Source organism: Cebus imitator, unplaced genomic scaffold (genome assembly GCF_001604975.1).
Source record: "Cebus imitator isolate Cc_AM_T3 unplaced genomic scaffold, Cebus_imitator-1.0 Scaffold132, whole genome shotgun sequence".
NCBI classification, from domain to species: Eukaryota; Metazoa; Chordata; class Mammalia; order Primates; family Cebidae; genus Cebus; species Cebus imitator.
In genome coordinates, this window is record NW_016107447.1 from 3,459,991 (window position 1) to 3,477,621 (window position 17,631).

General features: G+C 46.3%; 2 protein-coding genes across 14 annotated transcripts in view; one reads left to right on the top strand and one right to left on the bottom strand.

The window, feature by feature from the left end:
- Positions 1-9,167, top strand: part of NCOA3 (nuclear receptor coactivator 3) — a 149,633-nt gene extending 140,466 nt beyond the window's left edge. For 4 of the 13 annotated variants that reach the window (XM_017541360.2, XM_037743035.1, XM_037743036.1 and 1 more), the window contains 5 exons: positions 1,060-1,179; positions 3,080-3,350; positions 4,763-4,937; positions 5,288-5,429; positions 5,711-9,167. In XM_017541360.2, coding sequence (XP_017396849.1) covers positions 1,060-1,179; positions 3,080-3,350; positions 4,763-4,937; positions 5,288-5,429; positions 5,711-5,722 — 720 coding nt within the window. In that variant the 3' untranslated portion in view covers positions 5,723-9,167. The remainder of the gene's footprint in view (positions 1-1,059; positions 1,180-3,079; positions 3,351-4,762; positions 4,938-5,287; positions 5,430-5,710) is intronic. The other 9 variants (XM_017541362.2, XM_017541364.2, XM_017541366.2 and 6 more) reach the window with 9 other exon arrangements.
- A 514-nt stretch (positions 9,168-9,681) lies between these two features.
- SULF2 (sulfatase 2) overlaps positions 9,682-17,631 on the bottom strand; it is a 131,443-nt gene continuing 123,493 nt past the window's right edge. The window contains exons 14-22 of the mRNA XM_037742978.1: positions 17,467-17,563; positions 16,513-16,607; positions 15,511-15,570; positions 14,846-15,015; positions 14,449-14,591; positions 12,899-13,022; positions 11,938-11,971; positions 11,648-11,701; positions 9,682-10,641 (exon numbers count right to left, since the gene is read on the bottom strand). Of these exons, the coding sequence (XP_037598906.1) occupies positions 10,611-10,641; positions 11,648-11,701; positions 11,938-11,971; positions 12,899-13,022; positions 14,449-14,591; positions 14,846-15,015; positions 15,511-15,570; positions 16,513-16,607; positions 17,467-17,563 (808 nt within the window). The 3' untranslated portion in view covers positions 9,682-10,610. The remainder of the gene's footprint in view (positions 10,642-11,647; positions 11,702-11,937; positions 11,972-12,898; positions 13,023-14,448; positions 14,592-14,845; positions 15,016-15,510; positions 15,571-16,512; positions 16,608-17,466; positions 17,564-17,631) is intronic.

Consider the following 17,631-nt stretch of genomic DNA (forward strand, 5'->3'; position numbering starts at 1 on the left):
TTTTTTGAGGTGGAGTCTTGCTCTGTTGCCCAGGCTGGAGTGCAGATCTCTGCTCACTGCAGCCTCCATCTCCTGAGTTCAATTGATTCTTGAGCATCAGCCTCCTGAATAGCTGGGATTTCCGGCATGTACCGCTAGTTGTTGTACTTTTAGTAGAGACAGGGTTTCACCATGTTGGCCAGGCTGGTCTCAACTCCTGACCTCAGGATCCTCCTGCCTCAGCCTCCCAAAGTGCCGGGATTACAGGTGTGAGCCACTGTGTGCAGCCAAATGCCTGAGTTTGGAATCCAAAGATCCAGAGACTCTCCATTGAATAAATATTCCAAAAAGTCAGTTTAGGTACTCAGAAAAGCTGTGTTAATGGGTTCATTTTACTTTTTTGCTGTTTCTTTTCACTAAAAGTCATTTAGGGAGAGCTAATGGAGGAAGCAGATTATTCAGAATTACTCTGATCAAGTAAAAGCTATTTCCCCTGTGCCTGAATAATCCCAGAGAAAGCCTGGCCTTAAAATCTTTTGAGCTTCTGTTGTGTCTGTGTATATATGTGTATATAATTTATTATTTTTTCATACAGGGTCTCAGGGTGGAATGCAGTGGTACAGTCACAGCTCACTGCAGCCTCAACCTCCCAGGCTCAGGTGATCCCCTTACCTCAGCCTCCCAGGTAGCTGGGACTACAGGAGCATGCCACCACTCTTGGCTAATTCTTTGTATTTTTTGTAGAGATGGGATTCACCATGTTGCCCAGGCTGGTCTGAGACTCTTGGGCTCAGGTGATTTACCCACCTCAGTCTCTCAAAGTGCTGGAATGACAGGTGTGAAGGTACTGTTTAAGGTGCAAAATTTCACTTTATTCTCCCAATGCCAAACAGTGGCCCTTCTTATGCTAGCTAAAGACGTTTCAACATGGACCTTTATGCAGTATGAGAGTACTGGTTTAGTTTAGATGTGACTTAGCCAGGTTATTGTGTTTGGAGATATCATTACTTCATTGGCTGGTGTTGAGGGTTTGGAAAGCTGTTTTGGCAGACTGACATTCTCTACTTGCATTCTGACCAGCTGGTCTCACCTCAGTTTTTGAATCAGAGCCGACAGGCACTTGAATTGAAAATGGAAAACCCGACTGCTGGTGGCGCTGCGGTGATGAGGCCTATGATGCAGCCCCAGGTGAGCTCCCAGGTGAGGATGGTGAGCGTCTCCACGTACATTGCTCTGTGCACAGCACAGGGCTTGGCCTGTCGTTGGCTCTCAGTAAATGTGTGTTAAACAAATGAAGGTAATTCTGAATTTCTTATGTAAGAAAGGAGTTGCTTTAAAGACTTTTCAACTCTTTCATTCTTCTCTCTGGCTAGTGACTGGGAGGAATCAGAGGAGGGAGAGGTTTCTTTATTAAAACCATTGATTAGTGTTTTTTTAATTGGTTCCCCTTGTGATCAGTTGCTCTCACTTGGCTTTTTAGGAATTTAAAATAATAAATCTGTAAATGTTCCTCTGTTCCTGGATTATGAAACAACATGCTCACTGGGTAAAATTCTGAGATTATGAAGAAGAAAATAAAGAATACATAATCATGTTCTTAGTGATAGCCTCTGAGATGACCTGTTTCCTGAAGCAGAATATTATAATTCCTTTCCACTTCTAGCCAGTGGTGGAGACAGTATTGAGGGGTTTTCTTAATGTGCATGAGGCAGATGACCGCACAGCAGTCCTCTCCTGTGATTCCAAATATTGTTTATAATTTTTTTTTTTTTTTAAAACCGTGAAATGCTCGATTTTCATTGTCTTATGCTTACTTAGAAGTACTGATATTTATATGATCTTGATAATAAAATATCTTATGTAAGCTGAGCTAGAATGTCCTACAAAAAGAAGGTAAAAGTTTGCTCTTTGGAGATGCTCCACAGCTGGTGGAGCCCAGTACAGTTTCCTTGCTGTACTTTGGTTATGTCACCTTCTGAACCTCCAGACAGCTTCTCCTTGCCCCTATACCTCTTTCTGAAAGTTTAAAGAAAGTGCAAGATTTTCCGAGGTGGACCCCTGCTTATCTGAGTATAACCTCATCTTGTTTACTTTTTGGCTTCTTGTTTCATCTCTCTACCACCCCAACACACTGAATCCTCATTTTCTTTTCATAGTTATTTGTCCTCAGATTCCACCCCAAATGTTCTCTAACTTTGTGCAGTGTTGCTAGCCATGTTAAAGCTTGACAGCGTGTCATCTTTTGTCTTCTAACCTCAAATAATTTTCAGGTCCCTCTTCTTCAGTTCTTCCCCTCCCCCTGCAATAGCCAGAAAGCTTTTTATTTTTATTTTTATTTTTAAAAAGACAGAGTCTCTTGCCCAGGCTGGAGTGCAGTGGCATGATCTCGGCTCACTGCAGCTTCCACTCCCTAGATCCAAGGGATTCTCCTGTCTCAGCCTCCTGAGTAGCTGAGATTATAGACACTCCTGGAATCCCACCACGCCTGGCTAGTTTTTATATTTTTAGTAGAGACAGGGTTTCACCATTTTGGCCAGGCTGGTCTCGAACTCCTGACCTCAAGTGATCTGCCCGTTTTGGCCTCCCAAAGTGCTGGGATTACAGCTGTGAGCTACCTCACCTGGTCAGAAAGCTTTATGTAAAGAATTGTATATTTTGGCCAGTGCAGTGGCTCTTGCCTGTAATCCTAGCACTTTGGGAGGCTGAGGCGGGCGAATCACCTGAGGTTAGGAGTTTGAGACCAGTCTGGATAACATGGTGAAGCACCATCTCTACTAAAAATACAAAAATGAGCTGGGAATGTTGGTGCCTGCCTGTAATCCCAGCTACTTGGGAGGCTGAGGCAGGAAAATCACTTGAAGGCAGGAGACAAAGGTTGCAGTGAGCCGAGATCGTGCCACTGTACTCCAGCCTGGGCAACAGAGTGAGACTCTGTTTAAAAAAAAAAAAAAGGTTTTTTTCTTTCCCTTTGTTGGGGGGGGTGGAAAAGGCACTGGGTGTTTTCTATCTTATATGTGGTGGTATTGTGGAGTACTATATGTATTTAACTGGCAGGTTCTTGCTACATGTATATGTAATTGCACTCTTCCTTGGGTATTGGCAGGGTTTTCTTAATGCCCAAATGGTCGCCCAACGCAGCAGAGAGCTGCTAAGTCATCACTTCCGACAGCAGAGGGTGGCTATGATGATGCAGCAGCAGCAGCAGCAACAACAGCAACAGCAGCAGCAGCAGCAGCAGCAACAGCAGCAGCAAACCCAGGCCTTCAGCCCACCTCCTAATGTGACTGCTTCCCCCAGCATGGATGGGCTTTTGGCTGGACCTGCAATGCCGCAAGCTCCACCACAGCAGTTTACATATCAACCAAATTATGGTAAATCTGATAGTGAAAATATGCCTTCCCCAAGTTAACATTACTAAGGACATAAGCTTCACTACGTGTGTTGAACATGACAAACAAAAATACTATTCACTCCCTGTTTACTTCACAAGGAAAACCAAATTAATTTAAACTATTGGAAAACAAAAATGCTGCAGCACACAGGTAATTGAGGCAGGTGTATCCTGCCATAGTTGAGTATCTTTTTCAGTCCCACTTTTTTTTTTTGAGATGGAGTTTCGCTCTTGTTGACCAGGTTGGAGTGCAATGGCATGATTTCAGCTCACTGCAACCTCCGCCTCCTGGGTTCAGGCAATTCTCCTGCCCCAGCCTCCTGAGTAGCTGGGATTACAGGCGCGCACCACCATGCCCAGCTAATTTTTTGTATTTTTAGTAGAGACGGGGTTTCACCATGTTGACCAGGATGGTCTCGATCTCTTGACTTCGTGATCCACCCGCCTCAGCCTCCCAAAGTGCTGGGATTACAGGCTTGAGTCACCGCGCCCGGCCAGTCCCACTTATTAAGAGTCCCCAAACTCTTAATTTGGAAGAAACATTGCAGAACCGTCCCCTTGCTCCTTCATATCTGTTCCAGTATAGTAGAATCTCTGCTTGGTCAAGTCAGTGAGAGGAATGCACTTTTGTGGGCTTTTAAGTTGATTTTCTTTTTCTTTTTTTTTTTTTTTTTTTTTTTTTTGGACGGAGTTTCACTCTTGTTACCCAGGCTGGAGTGCAATGGCGCAATCTCAGCTCACCGCAACCTCCGCCTCCTGGGTTCAGGCAATTCTCCTGCCTCAACCTCCTCAGTAGCTGGGATTACAGGCACGCACCACCATGCCCAGCTAATGTTTTTGTATTTTTAGTAGGACGGGGTTTCACCGTGTTGACCAGGATGGTCTCGATCTCTTGACCTCGTGATCCACCTGCCTCGGCCTCCCAAAGTGCTGGGATTACAGGCTTGAGCCACCGCGCCTGGCTTAAGTTGATTTTCTTGGTGACTTGGATTTATTAATTATGCAGATACCTCTTCAGTTCAGCCTTTGGGAGGTTCCAGGAACATGGTGGGGATAAAGGTGTCTATTGGGGAGCCCTGTCCTCTGAAGATTATAACTCCCCAGCAGTTTAAAGAGGGACAGAATGATGTGAGCTGAGCGATAAGGAGTCCCTTTTCTACAGAAAGCCCATTGAAGCAACTAACCTTTCAGTGATCTAGATATGGTGCTCCTTTCTGTAGTAAGCCTGTTACTCTAGTTGTCATCTTGGTGAGAATCTAGAATAACTGGGGGGTGGCATCTTACAGCACTCTTCCCTCCACCCCGCCCCCTTTAAAAAAAAGTTACTGCAGAAATCTGATATTTTAAGGAGAAGGCATTTGGACATTTTTCTTTTTTCTTTGTTTTTGTAAGGAATGGGACAACCACCAGATCCAGCCTTTGGTCGAGTGTCTAGTCCTCCCAATGCAATGATGTCGTCAAGAATGGGTCCCTCCCAGAATCCCATGATGCAACACCCCCAGGCTGCATCCATGTTTCAGTCCTCAGAAATGAAGGGCTGGCCTTCAGGAAATTTGGCCAGGAACAGGTAAAGAACAGTGACTTCTGAAGTTAGTCACATCTTAGTCCCCGAAGTCCAGGAACTACTGTATTTTTCAGTCAAGCCTTTTTGGATAGAGAGATTGAAAGGACTGGGTTCATATTAGAAGATGTGTTCTTTGGCTTGTCCATTTTGAGAGTCCTTCATACCATGCACGTATCTATTAGGGTATCGAGTACAGAAAGCTGTGAAAAATGGATCACAGGCTGTCAGGGAGTTTTCTCTCTGACATTCCCAGCTTAAGAATAGCAATGTTTGGCACAATTGTGATAGTTTCTGCGGGCATGCCCTTTGTCGCCAAAATGCCTTCCAGAGGTAACATTACAGTTTCTTCACAGCTCCTTTTCCCAGCAGCAGTTTGCCCACCAGGGGAATCCTGCAGTGTATAGTATGGTGCACGTGAACGGCAGCAGCGGCCACATGGGGCCGATGAACATGAACCCCATGCCCATGTCCGGCATGCCTATGGGTCCTGATCAGGTATGGGGTCTGTTGTTTACCATTTTCAAAAAGTTTGTCTTGTTCTGTGGTTAGAACCAAAGCCTCAGCTATAATCAAAAGGTCCTAGGTATATTTTAACTTGAATTTATAACTTAAAACTGCAGTAATTTAAAAAACCCATTGATTTGAAGGTACTGGGCCACGAGATGCTTTTGGTAATTTGGAATCTAAGGAACCTGAAAAGCCATGAATGTGGACATGGACATTTTTTTGTTATGCAAAGCATGTGTTTTACTCAGCTTTTTTCTGGTTGCTAACAGAAATACTGCTGACGTCTCTGCACCAGGACCTCTAAGGAAACCACTGTACAAATAACACTGCACTAGGATTATTGGGAAGATACCATGTTCCAGGCATCCATTTTTGAAGAAAGCCAGCTTTGAGCTCTGTCAAGGGCATTTTAACTGATGTCATTTGAGCAGGACTGGATTTTAAGCCGAACTGCAATATCTACCTATTTCCCCCCCGCCCTCCTATGTATCATGGTGTTCAAAACAGAAGTGTTTTTGGCATTCCACCTCCTAGGGATATAATTCTGGAAATGTGGCGTGTTACTGATCATAAAACTTTGTGTCACTTTTTTCTGCCTTGCTAGCCAAAGTCTTTTAAATCCATGTAGGTGGGCCAGAGAACATTGGAAGAATCTAGAGAGATTAGAACATCTGCTTTTGCTAGTTGCAGTATTGGACTAAGAGCATAGTCCCAGCCTTCAAGTGTTCTGTCACTCCCAAGTAGTTCTGTGTTGACCCTTTGTCCAGTGGAATTGGTGATTCTGAATTGTCCTTTCCTGATGGTGCTGAGTTGCTCTTTCCCTATTATTTGTTGTCCTAGGCTTTCTCCTAATGAAGGTTTTCATTTGCCGCTCATGTCCTGTAATACTTCACCTCCAGGAACTGTCATTGATGTCCAACGGCTTTGCAGAAGGGAAAATGAGATGACAGTATTTAATTGCAGCCGTAGCAAACTTTTCACATGCTAATGTGCAGCGGAGTGCACTTTATTTAAAAAGTAATAGATAAATGCAATGTTCTTGAGGTCTTGAGGGAAGAGTGAAACACATTCCTGGTTTTTGCCTACACTTACGTGTTGGACAAGAACTATGAATTTTTTTTTTTTTTTAAATAAGTACTGGTGTCACCCTTTGCCTATATGGTAGAGCAATAATGCTTTTTGAAAACTTCTGAAAACTCAAGGCCAGGTACTGCATTCTGAATCAGAATCTCGAAGTGTTTCTGTGAATAGATTTTTTTTGTGTGTGTGTAAATACGACCTTTAAGATATTGTATTATGTAAAATATGTATATACCTTTTTTGTAGGTCACAACAACTCATTTTTACAGAGTTTGTGAAGCAAAATATTCAACATTGTTGATTTCAGTAAGCTGTGTGGTAAGGCTACCAATGGAAGAGACATCCCTTGACTTTCGTGGCCTGGGGGAGGGATGGTGCTCCACAGCTTTTCCTTCCGCAGCCCCAGCCTTAGATGTCTCACTCTTTCAATCTCTTCATATAAATCCTTTTTAAAGAGATTTGTTAAGATGTAGGCATTTTAATTTTTTTAAGAATTCCTCTACCAGAACTAAGCACTTTGTTAATTTTGGGGGAACGAATAGATACGGGGAAATAAAAAAAGAAAAGGTATCAGGAATTCAAAAAAATCAAGCAATTTGATTGAAAAGAGAGTCTTTTGGATTTTAAGCAGTCTGTAAGTTAAATAGCAGCAATTCATGGGATTTGTTTGTGTTCAATTATGTTACCTTTTCATCCCCTTGAGGAGTGTTCTTGGATTTTGGTTGCTAAGACCTGAATCCCACATTGAGATCCTGAGTAGAATCTTGGTGTGGTTTCTGGTGTCTGCTCAGCTGTCCCTCATTCTACTAATGTGATACTTTCACTATATCCCTGTGAATTAGAATAATGTCACTGTTATTTCTTAAGGAACTCAGTACCCAGAACAGTCAGTTTTACTGTGATTGAGAGCCACCGTCTAATTGAGCACCTTTTAAACCCCTCCCTCTTCTGCCCCCGGCCACTTTCTGCTCTTGCCTCCCTTTGACACCTATTTTAGTTAGTTGGGAGTAAGGAAAACACCAAATTTAATTCTGTTTATCTGGGTTACTTCATTTGGATCAAATAGTTGAAAGAATTGGGTTTTTGAATGTCTATGAATTTCAAAGGTCTCTGCTAAAGCGTTGGTGTCATTTTCTAGCAATAACTGAGAGCCATTAATTTTTTTTTTTAATTTCACACATTTAGCCAGTCTTTCTAGATGTCTCTGAAGGTAAGATCATTTAATCTTTGATATGCTTACAAATAAGTGAATCCTGGTATTTCCAGACCCACCACTGGAGTGGATTTTCAAAACAGTGTAGACAATTACGAGTTTGCCTTCTTTCCCCCACCAAGTTCAAACTGTATCTAAGAGTGTAAATCCCAAAACTTCCATGGTAGTGGCCTGTGCTTTCCAGATGGTGTGTGCTCCTGTGTGGAGACAGAGGCACAGCCGAGTTAGTCTCATGTAATTCAGGTCGATTGTGTCTGAACCTTCTTTAAGTTATGTGTGTGGGGAGAAATAGAGTGGTGCTCTTACCTTTCTTGACTTTAAAAAATTCCTTAAACCTGGCTCCAGGCTCACTGGAAGGCAGCACTCCCTTTTTTATATAGTGGAAAAATGAAGTTTATTATAAGTTTTTATATTTTCTACTTGTTCATTTGATTGGTGCAAACTCAAGATTTTGATTTTCTTTTACTAGGTGCAGTCTTTGAGATAATTTGTTTTTACTTGTATTGCCCTTTATCTTTTTTAGATAATTCTTTGTACTCCTGCTGTCTACCTCTCCTCACACCCCCGCACCTCCCATTTTTTCAAACCTTGTTATCTGTTGGGTGAACAGAATAAATAATCTTTTCATCTGCTTTTAGAATGTGGGATATTTCCAGTACCTACTATTTTTTTTTTATTTTTGCTGAATCCAAAGATATATAAATAAAAAATATATATGTTTTATAAAGATCAGAATGATATAAAGGAGATACATGTTTCTTCCTTTAAAAAATAAATGGAAGTTACATTGTTAATGTTCATATTATGATGCCACTTTTCTAAACTGCATCTGGATTGAAAGGTGTAAATATCAACAACAGTGCTACTTAGTTTATCAGTATTTAATATCTAAGGTGAGTTGGGGGCTATCTGTATTAGGGGTAGGGTATTACAGAAGATAATTGGCTTGATGTCCTAGAAGTTCTTTGATCCAGAGGTAGAGGCAGCTGCAAGTGAACGGAATGGATTGCTAGTTACATGTATAACTGCCCAGTTCCCTTTTTATTTGCAGAAGCTGTGAGTTTTGTTCACAATTAGGAGGTTCATAGAAGCAAAACCTCAAGGATTGATGTAATCAGAGGAACAAGAGTTGTTTTCAACTCCAAGGCACACTTGTTGACACAGACGAGCAGGGTGTCTGTCTTCTCTCCCTCTAATATATGGAATTTCAAAGAAGATGGAAATGTCATTCTGAGAGCAATATTTAAATTCTCAGGAATTGACTTATACTCTTGAGAATGAATTCAATCAAGTTTACATTGTGTTACTTTAAAAACAAATTCTTTATTCTGCAAAGAATCGAAACCATATGAATGACTTATGGGGGATGGTAAGCTTCAACTGCTTTGCTGACCATTTTGGATGTCATTGTAAATAAAGGTTTCTATTTAAAATTGGAGCCTAAAGAGCATTTTTTTATGATATCCCTGTTGGATTAAGGGTAAAAGAGGTTAAGGAAGCCTGTTTCGAATAATGGTAACAGTCTGAGAGGTTAAAAGTACAGCTTAGGGTGCTGCTAGGGAGTGTTGGCCTAATGTGGGGCATTGAAAAAAATTGAGCACTTTGGGGTTATCATCTCTGTCATGTGTTCAATGAGAAACGGGTTGCACTGCTGACAGTTTGTACTTTTCCCATTCTGGAACTCTGACAACTGCTTGTATCAGGTTACACAAAGAAGGGTTGGCCAAGGTGGATTGCTTTGCAATTAATATTTTTAAAAAAAGTCCCAAAACTACTGGTATGAGACTTACCTGTGAAGTCCCTTGAAGTATGGTAGACTTTAGTCATTATCTACAACCATCTACTCCCCTTTTAAAAAAAGTGTTCTACACCCAAGGCATTTTCTTCCAAAAAGGTGTTGACTGGCAGTATCTTGAATACTTAAAAAAAATAGACACACCAAAAAACTCCCAAGAAATGGCCTTTTACAAAATGTCAAATGTTTCTTCATACCAACTGCTGGTCATTGGCTGTCATTTTGAACATTGTATGACAATACTTACACTACAAAAATTTTTTTTTACAAATACAGTTTCATCAAAACTTGGGACATCAACTTCTTAAAAAAAAACATCAGTTCTGGAACATAACAAAGAAATACTAGGAGAAATGGTATCTGGACAGGAACAGAAATGTCCACAACTGCGAGGGATTTTCTTTTACACTCGCCACAGAGCGTTTATTGACACCACCACTCCTGAAAATGGGGATTTCTTATTAGGTTCCCCTAAAAGTTCCCATGTTGGTTACATGTAAATAGTCTCATATATACAGTGAAGGCAGTTTCTTCAGAGGCAACCAGGGTTTATAGTGCTAAGTGTCATCTCTTTTGTGCTACTGACTCACTGTCAAACTCTGCAGTTTTCAGCCTCTCCACGTTGCCTCTCTCCTGCGTCTTAGTTCCTTCTTTGTGACAAACTCAAAGAATAAGAGGATTTAGAACAGGACTGTTTTTCCCCTATGATTTAAAAATTCCAATGACTTTCACCCTTGGGGGGGGGAAATTGCCAAGGAAATCTCTCACTCACTCTCTTCGTTTTCCTTTGTGAGCTTCTGGGGGAAGGTCAGTGGTGACTTTTTGATAAGAAAAAATGCATTTTGTGCAGCTGGTGAGGTATGATCCAAAGCAAAAGCAGGGGCAAAAATAGACTTCCTGAAGTTCTCTCTGCTCCTGCTGGTTATCCTCCAGAATCTGCCATGTTGGCTGAGAGTGAGTGCTTGCTTTCTGAAGCCTCCTGGCCAACAGCAGAGGCCTGCTGGAAATCACCCACATGCTTTTTCGTTGCCTGTGCAGTCAGGTGGCGCCTCTGTTTTTGGAGGTCCACCTCTGTTGTTTCTTAACCTTCCCAGCCTTCCCACAGTCGTCCCCTGAAGAGCAAACAAACTCATCTTAGCATTTAGTTACCATCGTCTTTACCATGACTTCCTAATCAGTCCCATAGCTGAGGAAGCTTTGCTTCAAGGATGTGGCTGCTGAGAATGAATATTTCTATGTATGTTACTAAGAACGTGATTGCTGCCACCTAATCATCTCAATTTTTAGTTGTTTACTTAAACATTCAATGCCTGGCAAGAATGACATTGAAGGATCTGGATAGAATAGTGGCTAAGGAGGTTGTGATATGTAAAGATTCTGTACCTTAATTCTAGAAGTACCAGAGAAAGCCTTAGCTGGCCTGTTACTCATGTCCTGTGTTTATATGCACATCAAGGAAGATATGAGTAGACCAGAGGTTGCAAACAGCAGCTCACCAAGGGGGATTGTCGTCCACATGGTTAACTTAATGTCAAATTAGATGACCGTGTTAAAGAGTTCTCACATATACCTGCACCTTTGGATTTGCTCGATGAATTAGAAAATCTAGCAAACCTCAGCCCATTCCTGCAGGGAACAAACTGGCCTGCTCCCTTAGAATAGAGGTGACCTTTCCAGGTTGCCAGTCTCTTAGTGCCTGCCAGCCTCCAATGGCACTGGAGTGAGCGTTTGTAGCCTGGGCTTTCTGGAAACCATGTAATGAGGCCATCCTACTGCTGATGTTGTGTACCAGGTAGCACTTTTGCAGCCATAGCCTTCAAGATGCCTGGCAATTTGTAATATTTAAATACTTCTCAACTCTAAGTAACAGCTCGAGTTTCCCAAACACAGACTATAGTGAGAACAGTAGTGTACTGGACAAGGCATTAATCTAAAACCCGAAATGGATTCACGTGTTTTCTTAGGGAAAGACTTACATTAGTACTCCTCTCCCCACCACCCTCACTAGGGGAACAAGTGAAGGGTGATAAGTAGAAATGGCATGCATATAGAATAGCATTGGCAAAATGAAGCAGTCAGAACCAGATCTCTTATTTGTAAGCCGGTTCCTCAACTCACGGTGATCTGGAAGAAGGTCTCCTCATTCCTGGCCACTTTCGACGCTGAACCATCCTAAGTTTTCAAGTGTCAAAAGGAGAATGAATGTTAACCATCACCAAGAAAGAAAAAGTTGTCCCCAAAGAACTGTACAAAGCAGGTCTCCTAGGTGACACCTATCTTTGCTGGGTGATCCTGCGCAGACCAGAGGAAGGGAAGTTTCTCAACACATGCAGCCTCACAGAGATGAGACCGAAGGATGGGCCAAGATATACAAACTTTGTTTAGGCTTTAATAATAAAATGAAATACCTGTGTTGCTCATAGCCTCTTCCATCTTTAAGTCCTAAATGAAGGAGAAAATGAAAACAGCAGCAGATAGTTTAGGCAAAACAACCCAAACAAACCAGAAAACCATCTTGGGCTTTTTTGTCACAGTCCCATGACGCTGACGGTGTTCCCTACCCAGAGTAGACTGAATCACGAGGGGACTCTGCCTTAAGTCTTCCTAGGATTGCCCACAATCTGGGGTCACCCTATCAGCTTCAGGACCCTGATGGCTTCATTCAACGCTGACCATAGTCATGGTGAGGGAGGTGGACACGGGGAATAAACGTCTATGCTCCAGGGGACAGAAAGCGCAAAGCCCTGACCAAGTGCAGGAGGGAGTTCCCTTTTGGGCTCTGGGAAGGTTCCTGAGGATGGGGCTGGATCAAGTGCATGGGCTCTGGAGTCAGCCCACCTTGTTCACTTTCCTCCTCCATGAAATGATACGACGACTCACCTCAAAGGCTTATCAGATAAATGCTCAACACAGAGCCTGGCACACAACAAACATTTGGCTCCATTTAATGGGGCCCTTGCCCAGTCATATTGGATGATACCATCCAGTTAGACTGTCCAGACAAGCAAGACTGCCCTTGCTAGGAGAACGCCAGCTCCGCCTGAATCAGGGAGGTCGGGGTCATCTTTAGTTAACACGGGTACAGGTGTAAGTCCTCAGTCAATGCTTGTTGAATGCATGAGTGAACATAAGGGAGAAAATGAAATGAGAGGGAATTCCGTGCGCTTCCTGGGCCAGTGGTGTGGGCCTTCCTCTTTCACGAAGCACAGCGTGTCAAAGGCCATCTGGCTGTTATGGACAGGGGTGTCCATGACTTGTCTGGATCTGTATCACCTCCCAAAGCCTGGGGATTTTGGGCTCATTTTTGGGGTAGACACTACCTCCAGAGTCCCTGCTTTCCACAGGCCCCATGTTGGGGTGCCTACTCACCCAGGTCCATGTCTCGAGTCCAGGGGTTACACTGCTTGTAACCCTTGCAGCTCCTCAGCCCCATGAGCTGTATGTGTAGCTGGTTGAGGACACCCCTGTCCAGCGTATTCACTGAGTTCATCAGCTGGTTGCAGAAACGGTAGTTTGTCAACAAGGTAAGTACAGGGACCCACCCCGACACCGCCCTTCTACCAACATGGGGACATATTTCAGGCAGGCTGCGGGTGGAAGGTGCTATGGGCTGGTGACCTGCTTATTCCCACCTCAGCTTCTCCAAGAGCCAGAGTTTGGAAGAGTTAGGTGACGTTTTTTGGCTTCTAGTCCCACCAGGATCTCTTCTTAATGAGAATGAAAACTCAGGAGAATAAAAACCATGTCTGTGTATTTAACGTTGGAATTCTGCAGCCACTGGTCAGGAAACTTCCCATGTTTGGAAAGAAAGCCTTCCAAGTCTTGGGTTTATCAGCAAACTTCATCGAAGCCCCTCAGCTCCTCTTGATTGGAAAGCAGCCATTTGGTGAATGGACGTGTAAGTGACCTGGGTTCTTGGCTAGTCTGTGAGCTACTGGCGACCAACTTACTCCCTTTGGTTAAAGTATGAGGAGAAAGACTGGAAGCCTATATAGTAATTAAAGCATTTGAGCTGCTGACATTTAAAAATCAGATTTCGTTTAAAAAGGTATTTCAGGCTTTTCTTGAAAGGTTAAAGGCTGGACAATCCCAAGGCCACAGTACAGGAAAGCTCTGGTGCTGCTGCTCAGTAGTGACGGCCCTGAGAGCCTCACACGCTCCGGCCAGCAGACGCCCCGCTGCTCCTTTTGCTTGAGACAGAGGCTCACTCTGTCACCCAGGCTGGAGTGCAATGGCACGATCTTGGCTCACCACAACTTCCGCCTCCTGGGTTCAAGTGATTCTCCTGCCTCAGCTTCCCAAGTAGCTGGGATTACAGGCATGCATGATCACACCCAGCTAATTTATTTTGTATTTTTAGTAGAGATGGGGTTTCTCCCTGTTGGTCAGGCTAGTCTCGAACTCCTGACCTGAGGTGATCCGCCTGTCTCCGCCTTGCTGGGATTACAGACATGAGCCACTGAGCCTGGTCCCTTTTGGTCTTTCCTGTGGCCCTGGGCCACCCCAGTTGCCTGTGTGTTTAGATGGCGTACTGTACAGAAGCACTTAGCAGAGTGCATGGTGCCGTGTGTGACTGTTACATTATCTGCGTGGTCTGTGCGGGCCCTGCAGTGGGTAATAGTTGGCCTGACCCTACAGCCTGACAGTTTCAGGAGTCGTCACAAGTTCCCGTCAAGCCTGGTTGAATGCTGACATGTTAAGTTAGAGGGAGGAAGCTACATATATTACACATGCAGCGTGATGGAGGCAAAAAAGGCTGATTGAACACGGATTCCCCCAATCTCAGTGGCTTCTCAACTGACTCCCACTGGCTCAGGGACTCAATGGGACTTGGACAATTTGTCATCACTTCCCTGAGGTTGGGGGGCCTACCTGGCAGCACGGGTGCACCCCTGCCCCGCTGCTTGTGTTGTCTGTACCTGGTAGGGGTCTGTGTTGAGATCGAAGTACTCCAGGAAGCCCGTGGCAAATTCACAGAAGAGGAAGTTGTGAGTCTCGTTGATGGTCCTCATGCACCAGTACGTGTTGTTGTTGGCGCTAGTGCAAGCGCAGAAAGGCCCCACTGCCAAGGAAGACAGAGCACGTCCTGAGTGCCAACAGTGACTCCTGTCAGGACGCCCCCCCAACCAGTTCCTCGAACGCCAAGAGGCTGCCCCGGGCACCATGGACCCCTGGTGTCAGGGACCCCCTTTCTGGGAGAGGTCTGGCAGTGGAAGCCCTCACAAGCTTGGGGCCAGGTGAGTCGCTAAGCGAAGTGGAGAAGTTTCTTGGCCCCCTGGGCCCTAGCCTGTCCATCCCTGCCTGGGGCTTGCTCACGGGTCCAGAAGGGCGCCGTCTGCCAGTGCTGGTTGTTGTGGGTGAAGCACGTGAGGCCTGGCATGCTGCACGTGTCGTTGTTCTGCAGGCGCTTGAGCAGCTTGCGGAGTTTCTTCTTGCGCTTCTGCTCCCGCAACAGCCACACCTTGTCCTTCTCCTGCAGACCCTTCCTATGGGCGCAGAGGGACACACACGCGTTGGGCCTCTGAGGGATCAGGGACCCCGCGTCTCTGCTCTTTCCGTCCACCTAGGGGCTGGGCTGAGGCTTCTCCAACAGAGACCCATGGGCCTATGCAGTTCAGGGTCCCAAGTCCAGTGCTGATCCAAGGCACAGCCGGGGCCAGAACCTGGGTCTTCCGTCGTCCTACTTTAACTTCCAAGAGGGCACAGAGGTGGGGACAGAACTGTGCGGCTACTGGAACTCCCGTTGACACCCCTTTCCCTTCCCGAGGCCTGCCCTGCTTGGAGGAGTTGTGGCCACTCCATTTTAGCCACAAGGGGGCATCAGAGGCCCGCTCAGTGTTGACTGGGAAGTAAGGCCTCTTCGGGGTCACCACGGACTTCCCAGGGAAGGGCCTGGACTTTCCTTTTCTTCTTTAAGCTTAAAGGGGAACTTCTCACGCAGGCCTCTGCTGCTCTTCCCCAGGACCTCAAGCTGCCCTTACCTGAAAGGATGCAGGCTGGAGCCTTTGTGCTTGAGGTGGTCTTTGTGCTGGGAGTCGTAGCTGTAAGAGACCCCCCAGCCCCAGGCTTCAGAAACGGCTAGAGGGTTCCTGGGACACCCGTGTGTAGCTGCTGCCCCGCCCCCGCCCTCCTCCTGGGGTGGTGGTGGGACGGCACTGTCCTATCCCGGGGGCAGCAGGTACCTGCCTGGCTGGCTTCTTTGTCCAAGCATGCACCAGGACCCTGCCTAAAGACCCCAGGCCACACTTTTAGAAGGTCAGGCTCATGGTAATTTAGCCACGGCTAGAAGCTGGGCCTGGCTCTAGGTGGCGTCAGCCTCAGCAGCCTTTTCCTTTCCTTTTTGGAGGGTTAATTTCACATGTCAAAGCCTCCGCATCTTGAGGCCGCGTCCCCCCCGCCCGCCTGCGCACGCTTGGCTGGGGTCAGCACAGGGGAGCCTATGTCTGCCAGACTTTCTGGAACGGTCAGGCTTTTCCAGCTGTGCTGTCCACTACGGGAGCCACTGGCCACAGGTGGCTGCTTCAGTTTGAATTAAGCAAAATAAAAAATTCGGCTCCTTGGTGACACTAGCCACAATGTCAAGGGTGCAGCAGCCACACGTGGTGCAGGGCAGATACAGGCCATTTCCAGCAGCACAGAGTGTCCTACTGGACAGACTGTTCTAGAGTTCAGTCCTTTGGGCCAGGGGACCCCTGAGCCGGGAACGTGGACCTTAGACCACATGGGCGATCTCTGAAAGGGCCTTGGGCAGAGAACTTTCCCGGCCCGGAGCCGGCTCCGCACAGCAAGTGTGGGCCTCTAGCTAGCGGGACTGGAACCTGGGCGCCAGCCTGGCTGACAATAAGGATGTGGATTACGGGTTTTTTTAATGCCATGAAAGAGAAGATAAAAATTAAAAAATGATGAAAGGAGTCAAGCATGAGAGGAGATGAGCTGCCCTAGGAGAGTGGGGTCTTAGGCAGGTCCCCTTGCTACTGCCTCACCTGATTTTGTGACAGCCACATTCTTCTGGCCGCTTTTTCCTCAGGTGACCTCGGATTTCTCTCAGGGTCTTAATTTTGTTCTGCAGGGTTTCAATCTGAGGGAGGGGCAGGAGAGGAAGCCTGGAAACCGCCCGGGCTGGGCGAGAAAGGCCGGGCCTGGCGGCTGCCCCCGCACCTGTGCTCAGCAGCGGCGGCCGCGCTCCCCGGCGCCACGGCCAGCACGGGCACACGTGGGTGGGGAGGAGGCACTGGTTCCGCCTGCTGAAGGAAGCCCGCCCTCCCCTCCAGCCAGCGCGTGCCAGGGAAGCGTGTCATTTTCCTGGGCTGGCCTGCCCAGGAACTCACTGAGCCCACTGCACGCTCCAGTATCTCCCCTGGGCTTGGTGAAACGCCTTACTGTAGTGTAGACTTCTTTGTTTTTGTCTGAGATGGAGCCTCACTCTGTCGCCCAGGCTGGAGAGCAGTAGTGCAATCTCCACTCACTGCAACCTCCACCTCCCGGGTTCAAGTGACTCTCCTGCCTTAGCCTCCCCAGTAGCTGGGACTACAGGCATGTACCACCACACTTGGCTAATTTTTTGTATTTTTAGTAGAGACGGGGTTTCTCTGTGTTAGCCAGGATGGTCTCAATCTCCTGACCTTGTGATCCGCCCGCCTCAGCCTCCCAAAGTGCTGGGATTACAGGCGTGAGCCCCTGTGCAAGGCCAGTGTAGACTTCTTATAAGTCAAAAGGGGACAGTGTGGCCAAGCCGTCCTCCCTCAGCCTGTGCAGGAAGCTGTCTGTCTGATGCTGGGACTGACGCCTGTGGCTGGGTTGAGGAGTCTGTGAGGACCTTACTTCACCTCTCCAGCCTCTTCCCTGGGTCTGGCCTCACTGCCCGCCCACTGTGAGTCGGGGTCCCGTCAGGCCTGTGGTGGCTGAGAGGAGGCTCCTCTCACCCGCTCTCCACTCACCTCATGGTCGATGTGCAGCTTGTGGTCTTTCCAGGCCTGCAGGGACTTGTACAGGTCCAAGTCACACCGGACTGTGTAGTTCTCCAGGATGTGGCAGCTGCTTGAGAGAAGGGATCATATGTGGCTCAGTGGAGGTGGAGGAGGAGGTGAAGGTGGAGGAGGAGG